Genomic DNA, 9,939 nt, shown 5'->3' with positions numbered 1-9,939 from the left:
GGGAGGTGGAGGGTGGTGCGGAGTGAGGGGGTGGGTTTGGCTTGGCTGCAGCGGCAGATACCGGTGGGACTCCGGGGGACCCCGCTGCTGCGCCGTCTGTGCAAAACTGTCTTCTGTGAAACGAGTCCCTGGTGCGGGGGCAGGTGGGGATGGCTGGAGTAGAGGAGAGAAGAGAGGCAGGTGTGGAGCAGGCGGGGCTTGGTTGGGGTGAGGGGAGAGGAGGGTCAGCAGGGGTGGCCACGGGAGCCCGAGTGTGGGGGGAGGGCGGGGACAGCCTACATGCAGACAAGGACAGACCCCTTCCCCTGGCCAATTCCGATTTAGGGCAGGGGACCTCTCCTTGGTCACCTGTTCTCCCTACCTGTATCTCATGTGTTCTTTCTCCCTCCCCTCCCCCCTCCTCTTTCTTCCCTCTCTCCTTGCAGCACCCCCTGTCAAAGGGAAAAGGAAACAGTCAGAGGAGAGTGACCCCCTAGACCCACCCTCATCCCCTAAACCCGATGGTGAGCAGAGCAGGAGCCAGAGCCCCATCCAGCTGGAGGTGAGTTGCTGACTCCCTCGGGGGCTCTTCCCTGCCCCCTCACCTGTGCTGAGACTCCAGGTGAACCTGGAGACTCCCCAAGCTCTCAGGAGGGAAACTGTCCCTGCACCCCACCCTGCCAGGCAGAGCCAGAGCCCTTTTTTCAGACGAAGATGACGCGGCACCCTGATCCATAAAACAGACAAAAGCACGATGCTATGATGTAAAACTACATGTACATCCGTCCCCCCACATTTATAATGTGGACACACAAAGTCGCTCAGTGAGCTCAGCAAGGCTATTTTGATGAGCACAGAATCGGAAACGGGGGCTGCAGGTGGCATTTTTGGAGCACGGTCAGCCTCAGCTTCCATTCATTTTGGCCATTTGCTTTGGCGGCGCAGTCTGGAGAAAATACCCAGATTCATGTAGAAAAGTGGTTGCAAATGGTAGTAGTCTTTGACAACTTGCCTGGAACTCAGGAAAGGACTAGAAGGGCAGACTCCAAGAGCAGTCGTGAGAGCTTGCCTTCTGAGGTCCGCGCACAGCAGCCCCCGGGTCTCCGGCATGTTACAACTTCATAGGTAACACATAGGTTTGTGTGTCATTTGTTATCAGAGGGCCTTAGTACCTTAAAAACGCTGAAATATTATAGAAGATATTTACAACTTAAAAAAAGTAAAAATACTGAAATAAACTTGAGTCAAATATTTTTGGAACACATAGCTCTGCACTGTTCTAGGCCCAGATGGTCTATGTCCTTCTGGGAGCTGGGGAGCTGGACATTCTCCAAGCAGGACCCTACCTTGGGCCAGGACATGGGCCCTCAGCCCAGCCCCACCATACCTCACTGCCCTGAGCCACCTGCCTGATGAAGCTTCAGCAGGAATTGCCCCTCTGAGACTGGCAACCAAAAGTCCTGTGTACCTGACAGCAGCGTGCCAGTGGACACCCAGAGCTTCTACTCCATAAATTCAGCATGGCAGGCTGGTGGATCAGAGAGGCAGCTGGCAGGGCAGAGTCTCAGTGGACGCAGGCCCAGTGGAGCGGCCCCACAGTGCTAGACACCTTTGTTCCTTCAGCTTTCATCCCAGGGGCCCTGGGGACACACAACCTGCCCTGCAGAAGTTCACAGTCTGGCAGAGGAGCTAAGACACAGATGTAACAAAATTAAGAGCAAGATGAAGAAGTGATCCTGGCCTGGAGAAGGCTGGGGACTGTTCCTGTGGCCATCTCTGGCACCAGCTGCAGCTGCTCTGGGCTGCCAGGCCTGTGGGGAGGCCCTGGACTCCAGCCCCCGTCTTTGGGCCAGGACACTAAGAGCTGATGCCTATGCCTTGTTGGACCCGGGAAGTCACTCCAGCCCAAAGCAGTGGGCTGGGTGCTCTTGGGGAGCCTGGGGTTGGGGCAGGCACCTTTTTCCTCCCCACAGCCGGTGGTTTCTGCTTGTCCCCAGCCACCCACCGACTGGGGCCCATCCAATGCCTCCCGTTCTTTCCCCAGGACTCCCCCGAGGCAGGCAGGGAGCGGGAGGAGGAGCAGGCCTTCCTGGTCAGCCTCTACAAGTTCATGAAGGAGCGACACACGCCCATCGAGAGGGTGCCCCATCTCGGCTTCAAGCAGAGTGCGTCCCTGGGGTGCAGGCAGGGAGGGGGGCCCAGCAGGGGACCCCACCCAGGCAGGGCATTGGGTAGGCACCTCCACCCTGGGTGACCCTGGATGCTGCCAGCCTACCAGGGGTTGCAAATAGGATGCCCCTTCCATGCTTGGGGATGGGTGGAGCTGGATTCCATCCTCACTGGCCACTGGGTCACCGGTGCGCCAGGCCTGGCCTGCCCATCCGTTGCAGTGGCCCTGTGTGGGTGTGTGCTGTCTGTGCCTGCTGGCCAGAGCCACAGACTGACAGCAGGCCTGCCCCTCTCTCCTCCAGTTAACCTGTGGAAGATCTACAAGGCGGTGGAGAAGCTGGGGGCCTATGAGCTGGTAAGGAAGGCCCCTCCCTGCAGCACCCCAGGGCCAGCCCACTGAGCTATCCTTGCCTCCGGACGGGAGGAAGAGGCAGATCCCCCATCCTGCCCCTGCCTGCTGCGGGGAGGAGGAGGGGCCTGCCTCGCCAGTACTGTGCTGCTCAAAGCAGGTTTTCTTCCCTTCCCATCTGTTCTACCCGCCCCATGCTCGGAAAGCTGCTTGGGCTAGCAGTTGGGTGGCCCCGGGGAGAGGAGAACTGGCTGGCCGCCCGGCAGTCCCCCCACCCCGACCTCCGGGCCGGGCCGCTGTTGCCGGAGAGGCAGCTGCAAAACCGCAGTTCGGGACCTAAAGCTGTGAAGACCCCCCGCCGCCAGGGGGCGCCCGCCTGCCATGCCCTCACGTGGTGCCCTTGCAGGTGACCGGTCGCCGCCTCTGGAAGAACGTGTACGACGAGCTGGGGGGCAGCCCAGGCAGCACCAGCGCGGCCACCTGCACTCGCCGCCACTACGAGAGGTACAGCAGGGTGGCCACCGCAGGTCCCGGGTACGGGACACCTGGGCCTTCCCCCTCTGGCCTTGGCCCAGCGTCAGGATGCAGAGGAGGGGGCAGGATGTGTCCGCCCCAGCCCCAGCCTGGGGCAGCGGGGCAGTGCTGTGCTCCATCCCCATCACGGCTTGGGACTGCGGGACGGGCTGTATGCGGTCAGGGACGGAGGGGGACCTAGAGGAGTGTAGAGGAAGCCTGCAGCGGGGGTGGGCCTGGCTTCCTGGCGACCTGCCTGCCCTGCTCCTCCCCAGGCTGGTCCTCCCATATGTGCGACACCTGAAGGGGGAGGATGACAAGCCACTGCCCCCCTCCAAGCCCAGGAAACAATACAAGATGGCCAAGGAGCAGCGGGCAGATGACGGGGCCACTGAGAGGCCGAAGAAGACCAAGGAGGAGCGGCGGGTGGACCAGGTGAGCGCCTGCCCTCACTGTGGCTGCCAGGCTCCCTGCTTAGATACCCTGAACCTGCTCCAAGGACAGGACCTTCGGGGCTCCAGGTTCTCTGCAAATGGTTATGCAAGTGGGGTCTGAGCTCCAGCTCACACCCCATCCACTAGGCCCTATGTCCTGATGCCAGACAGTGTCCACTCGGAGGACAGGGCACCTTTTGAAGATTTTGCACAGAAGCACTACAAGGGCTAGCAGGGGCCCTGGGCACTCCCAAGACCCTGCTGTCTCCAGGTGCCCAGGTCAGGATGCATGGCTCACACCCAGCCCTGAGGTATGGCCCTTTCTCATTCTAGATGATGCTAGGAAAGACCAAAACAGATGTCCTGGACCCAGCACCGCTTCCCAGCCAGGAGCCCCCCAGGGACAGCACAGAACAGCTGGGCCCAGCCTCTGGGCCCTCTCTGCCCTTCGTGGGTGCCAGCAGCTGCCCTGAGGCCTATAAGCGGCTCCTGTCCAGCTTCTACTGTAAAGGGACACATGGCATCATGTCACCACTGGCCAAAAAGAAGCTCCTGGCCCAGGTGAGCAAGGCAGAGGCCTTGCAGTGCCAGGAGGAAGGCTGTCGCCATGGGGCAGGTGGCCCGGACATGGAGCCCCAGGCGTCCCCAGCCATTCATCCCCCAGAGAGTCCCCGGAGCCCAGGAGGGCTGGCTGAGAATTCCAGGCACCAGCTGACCCCTCAGGAGGGGTTGCAGGCCCCTGGCAGCAGCCTCAGGGAGGAGGCTCAAGCGGGCCCCTGTCCCTCGGCCCCCATCTTCACGGGCTGTTTCCACGCTTATCCCACCGAGGTGCTGAAGCCCGTCAGCCAGCACCCCCGGGACTTCTTCTCCAACTTTAAAGATGGAGTGCTCTCGGGGCCTCCCAGCAAAGAGGAGGGACTGTCAATCAAAGAGCCCCAGCTCGTGTGGGGCGGGGATGCCAACCGCCCCTCTGCATTCCACAAAGGCGGTTCCAGGAAGGGCAGCCTCTACCCCAAGCCCAAAGCCTGCTGGGTGTCCCCCATGGCCAAAGTCCCGGCCGAGAGCCCTGTGCCCCCATCAGCCTTCCCCAGCAGCCCAGGCCTCAGCAGCAAGCGCAGCCTGGAGGAAGAGGGCTTTGCCCATGGTGGCAAAAAACTGCGGGCAGTGTCTCCCTTTCTTAAGGAGGTGGACGCCAAGGAGTATGGGGCCAAACCCACAGGGCCCGGCCTGGCCGTCTCCTGCCTGCTGGGCCCAGCCCCCCCAGAGGCCTACAGGGGCACCATGCTGCGCTGCCCGATGAACTTCGCCAGCACCCCGGACCCCTTAAAGGGCCAGGCCACGCTCCCCTTCAGCCCCCTGGTCATCCCGGCCTTCCCGGCCCACTTCATGGCCACTACAGGCCCCTCACCCATGGCCACTGGACTGATGCACTTCCCCCCGACATCCTTTGACAGTGCCCTCCGCCACAGACTTTGCCCAGCTGCGTCTGCCTGGCACGCACCGCCAGTCACGACCTATGCAGCGCCCCACTTCTTCCATCTCAACACCAAGCTGTAGGGCAGAGTCTGCCATGGCCTGGGATGAGCAGGTGCTGCCAGGGGCTCTGGGCTACAGCACACTAACTGGGACACCTGGGCCGTGCCCCAGCCAGGCAGCCTGGTGTAAATAAAGAGGAAGGCGGTAGGAAAACTGGGTTTGTCTCAAGGAGGAGCCCGAGCTGCTTGGGAAAGGATGTGCAGGGTGGCAGAGCCCCCAGAGCAGAGGCCAGGAGCTGGGCGGGGCCACTCAGGGCATCCAGGTCGCCCATGGAAAATCCAATAAAAAGACACCAATGTGCATCTACCCCGCTCCGCGGTGTGCATGGCGTGGACCTTTGCAAGGGCAGGCGAGATGGAGGCAAGCCCGTGGGTGGGGCTGCCAGTGGGGGAGCGAAGGAGATGGACCTGAGTGGGCCCAGAGCAAACCTCAGCCTTCTGCTCACATGTCAGCAGCTCTGATGCCCATTCTGTGCCTTCAAACTGTGTTCCTACTTGAGCCTCCGGGCACTGCGTGTTGCCTTCCTCCTTGTGCACGTAGGGGTCCAAGGCTCAGGAGGGTAGGTGACTTCCGCAGCTTCCCTCAGCAGGCAAGGAACAGGGCAGTGTGACTCCACTGTCCTGAGCTGAGCCACAGAACCCCAGGGTGTCGAGATGAGCCCTGTGGCTGTTATTAGCGCTCCAGGGGGGTGAAGGTGTGACCTGGAAGCCCGAGTTGGTCTACCCTGGTGGTGGACACAGACTTGTGGGGCTGCCAGATCCTCTCGGTGACCCCCACCCCACCCACCTTGCCTGCCCCATAAGGACCAGCCGGGAAGGCCCACTGGGGTGGAAATAGCTGGGGGTTCTTGGGGGAAAGGGGAGTGAAGGGGCCCATCTCAGCCTGGGCATCTGCATTGAAACAAACTCCAGTAGGTCCAGTTGTGGCTGTTCCAGGAGGCGCACACAGAAACCCTGCAGCCTAATGCCTCCTTCCTGCGGGCTCCAGGTGGGAGCAGGGGCCTTTCAGAATCTCCCTTCCCTCCCTCCACAGGAAGCCTGTTCTCAGAGCAGCTTAACACCTGTCCTGGGGAAAGCAGGGCCACCATTGGCCAAGCGGATGCCGGGGCTGCAGGCAGCCTTTGACCGAGACACTGCAACCTGCCCTGCCCTCTGGGGCCACATCTGCAGGGATGCTCTTGACCTCAGGCCACAAGAGGGGCAATCTAGCGTGACCTCCTTAGTTCCTGGGTGGGGCGGCCAATGCCAGGGGTCTTGCTTGCCCAGGGCCACCATCTGGGATGACGGAATCCAGGTCAGGGAACATGCAAAATGCCTGGCACCAGGGAGTGGGTGGCCAAGGCAGGAAGGCCCCACCCTGTCCAGCCTCTGCCTCCCTAGGAGCTGCCTGTGGAGGGTGGGCTCAGGCACAGGTGCCCTCCAAGTGAGACCACTTGATGGGTGCTCAGGGGGTGGTGGTCCCTGCCGTCATGAGCACTCTTAGTTCTGCAGGGGCGTCTCCAATTTCCTGCCTTCCAAGAGATGCTGAGATGCCAGCCTGGGAATCTGTGTGACCAGCCCCGAGCTCCTGATTCCCACACACAGCCATGTACAGCCCATCTCTCTGAGCCTCCAGAGGCCCCATGGTTGATGAAGAATGGGGAGGGGGCTGAGTTCCGCCCACCCTCCAGGCAAACACCCTGGCCCTGGGTGCTGGGCCACAGGTCAACGAGTCACATCGCCTGGATAGAGAGAAGGTGAGAGCTACCTGTTGTGTGCAGGGACATATCTGAGATGGGGCAGATATGGGTCCTCTTCATCTGCAAAGCATCATTGGCCTGGCCCTGGCACAAAGGTGAGCAGGTGCCTGGCTCTAGGACTTGGGCGCAGAAGGCTCAGCGCTGTGCTGGTGGTGCCCTCTGGAGGCTCGTCTGGAGAATGCACCTTCCCTGTGGGCGTCTGTGTCCTGGGCAGGTGGACTCGGGGTCAGGACGCTGCAAAAGATGCTAGAGCTGAATGCAAGTCATGCTTCCTTGGAAACCTCGCCCTGCAGCTCCGGTGTGCCAGCTTTACATGATTCTCTCTTTCATTCCTCACGATTCCCGGAGAAGGCCCTGTCCCCGTTTACAGCACAGAACAGAGGAGTCCAGCCAGTGCTTCTGTTTCCTCAGTGAGCAGAGAGTGAGGATGGGGACTGGGGTTGGAGGTCTGGGTAGAGGAGAGAAGGGGAACAAGTGAGCTCACAGAGTGGAGCAAGGCCACAGCAGGGCGGTGCCATGGGGGCCCCGGAAAGCGAGAGGCTGCGCTCCAGGTCAATGGCCCTGGTGTCGTGAGCCCAGGCAGCCAGCTGGGTGCAGCCCCGAGTGGGAGCTCGGGTGCAGCAGAGAGGCACAGCGACCTGAGGTGGGTGCAGGGAGCGATGGCAACAGAGGGCCATGGAATCGAAGCTGGAGGGTGGAGGAGCCAAGGACAGGCAGTGGGACCAAGGGACTGCTGGGGAGATAGAGAGCTGGCTGAAGTCATCACAGGTATTGGGCACATTCACAGGACTGAGTGGAGGAGGAGGCCGGGGCGCAGGGAGCAAGGAGGAGGGTTGTGAGATGGAGGGGCACGCGGTGCACAGCAAGGACATGATGCAGGGGCAGCAACAGGCTCTGGCAGCAAGGGGGGCCCCACGTGCCTCCCTCGGGGCAGTGGAGAAGTGGCCACACTGGAGGGGGCTGCAGGGGCACAGTCTGGGGTGGGCACAGCCAAGGGCTGGCAAGGAGGTGCCAGAGGGGCAGCCAGAAGCCCAGACAAGTGAGAGATGCCTGTGGCTCAGCAAAGACACAGACTTAAGACCAGAGGCTGCCGACAGTGGCCTGAGATGTTTAAATGTTTTTTAATATAGTTGCTGGCATTTACAAATCAGATTTCGCATTCAAAAATTTGAATATCAGGCTTCTCTTTAAAAACCAGAATTTCTGGTCACATGGGACCACTTCCTGGAGCTGAGCAGTGGCTGCTGCCCCTTGAACAGGGCGACCTGCCTGCTGACTGCAGTCTCCCCAGCCCTCCTCCCCATGCCCGACGGACCCGGCCGTCCACCGCCTGCCACTGCTCAGACTCCAGGCTGCGGCTTCCAGGTTCTGAGGCTCCTTCCCACCTTGGGGCTTCTTGGCTCTGTGCCTGGCATTCCCACCACCTGTGGGGCCTTGCCATCGGGCCCTTGAGGGGTCAGTGGGTAGAGAGGGAAGATCAAGAAGCTGGAAGCCAGAACACAGGCCCTGAGACCTGGCTCCCCCACGGGGTCAGCGTATCAGAGACGGCTCTCAGGCCTTTCACTTGCAAGCAACAGAAACAAACCTGACCCAGGCAGGGGAGAGCCTGAGCGACGCAGAACTGCGGGGAGAGCTGAACACCCAGATCATGGGGCTCAGGGGACAGAAGTGCCTCTCTGGGGCATTGACATTGGTGAGCTGGAGCCGGCTCCTCCGGCCCCAGAGAGCGGACTACAGGCATCTCTTCCCAACTCCGTATTCAGTGATGCCTACTGGGAGCTTGAAGCCAAGGCAGGAATATCTACACTCTCTCAGAAATCAGCAAGGGCTATAAACCAGAGCTCCTCCCACGCCCAGCCAGTGGCTAATCACCTGCCGCACGCACCACCAACTGCCTCCTGCCTGAGTCCTGCTGAAGGATGCACTTTCAGGAGAGAAGCTGATCCAAGGCCTGTGCCCACCTGTGTTCCCAAGGCCTGGTGTCTACCAGGTGACCAAAACAGCAGCTGCCACACTGGTGACACCACGGGCATACACTTCTCTAGGCTTATGTTTCCTCATCTGTGATATGGAAGTTGAGTCACCTCTACCTCAAGAGTCACAGGCATTTAGTGAAAGTGCTCTGTAAACTGAAGTTCTGATGCAAGGGAGTTATCACCTCCCTCCCGCCTGGAGTTCTGCTCAGCCAGCCTGACCACCCCCCTGCCCTGTCTTTGCCTTACTGCTGTTAAAACCCCTGCTTTCCTGCCTGGCTCTGACTCAGAGTCACCCTGACTTTTGGATCCTGTCTGTATCTGGGTCAAGAATGGCAAGTCAAGGGGGGAAAAGACACACCTCAAATCATGGTTTGGGTGTGGCAAAGTCATAACATGTAACCAAAATGTTTGTACCCCCATAATATCCTGAAATAAATGAATGAATGAATGAATGAATGAATGGCAAGTCAGTTACCCCCAGGTAGCAACTCTGACCATCTTATTGTGGTTGTCTGAAGCTTTGGGTTGACTCAGTGTGAAAGTGATGCAATTGATTAGTAATGTCTGCCAAGGCCAGGGGGAGGGAAGCGGAGGCTCGCCTGCCACATAGTTTTCATCTCCGTCTGTATGCGTGATGATCTAACCATGCCTGATGATGGTCTGTCTACCGTGGGGCTGACCTCACTGCCTAGTCTCAGCCGCAGCTCCTGTGCAGAGCTGTCTGGCTGCCCTCCAGCATGAGCTAGGGGTGTGGAGGAGCAGGGCTTGGGCTGGGGTGGACATCACTTGCCTGAGAGCTACAGAGCTGGTGCCTGGGGAGTAATCGGGGGGCAGCCTCTTGGGAGGGAGGGGGGAGGGATGGAGGAAGGAAGGAAGGAAGGAAGGAAGGAAGAAGGAAGGAAAAGGTCTTTCCACAGTGGCTGGAAAAGAGGATAGTCTACGGTCCACACCAACAGGGGGAAGTGGAAGTGGAACAAGTCTGGTGTCACTTCGAGGGTGACTGCTGTGCTTTCGAAATGTAGCCCAAATTGCTGGTGGCCTGAAGAGGAGCAGTTCTCTGCACCAGTGACCTTGGCCAATTCTCCACTTGACTTTGGAGAAGGGATAGAACCCACCCTGATTCCTCCTTCAGAAACAAGGGCCACGGCCCATGCCTTCCCCACTTACACACACACACACACACACACACACACACACACACACACACACAGACACAGACACAGATACCATTGAGACCAGGCAGGG

The 9,939-nt window shown here is 60.0% G+C and overlaps 1 protein-coding gene across 1 annotated transcript in view; it reads left to right on the top strand.

Moving 5' to 3' along the window:
- Positions 1 to 8,924, top strand: part of ARID5A (AT rich interactive domain 5A (MRF1-like)) — an 18,649-nt gene extending 9,725 nt beyond the window's left edge. The window contains exons 2-7 of the mRNA XM_012642003.1: positions 426 to 541; positions 2,024 to 2,144; positions 2,451 to 2,503; positions 2,904 to 3,001; positions 3,286 to 3,445; positions 3,778 to 8,924. Of these exons, the coding sequence (XP_012497457.1) occupies positions 426 to 541; positions 2,024 to 2,144; positions 2,451 to 2,503; positions 2,904 to 3,001; positions 3,286 to 3,445; positions 3,778 to 5,001 (1,772 nt within the window). The 3' untranslated portion in view covers positions 5,002 to 8,924. The remainder of the gene's footprint in view (positions 1 to 425; positions 542 to 2,023; positions 2,145 to 2,450; positions 2,504 to 2,903; positions 3,002 to 3,285; positions 3,446 to 3,777) is intronic.
- Positions 8,925 to 9,939: the final 1,015 nt, after the last annotated feature.

The sequence above is a fragment of the Propithecus coquereli genome, unplaced genomic scaffold (assembly GCF_000956105.1).
Source record: "Propithecus coquereli isolate 6110/MARCELLA unplaced genomic scaffold, Pcoq_1.0 Scaffold171, whole genome shotgun sequence".
Lineage (NCBI taxonomy): Eukaryota > Metazoa > Chordata > Mammalia > Primates > Indriidae > Propithecus > Propithecus coquereli.
The sequence above is the reverse complement of the archived record's forward strand: the minus strand, read 5'-3'. Positions and strand labels throughout refer to the sequence as shown.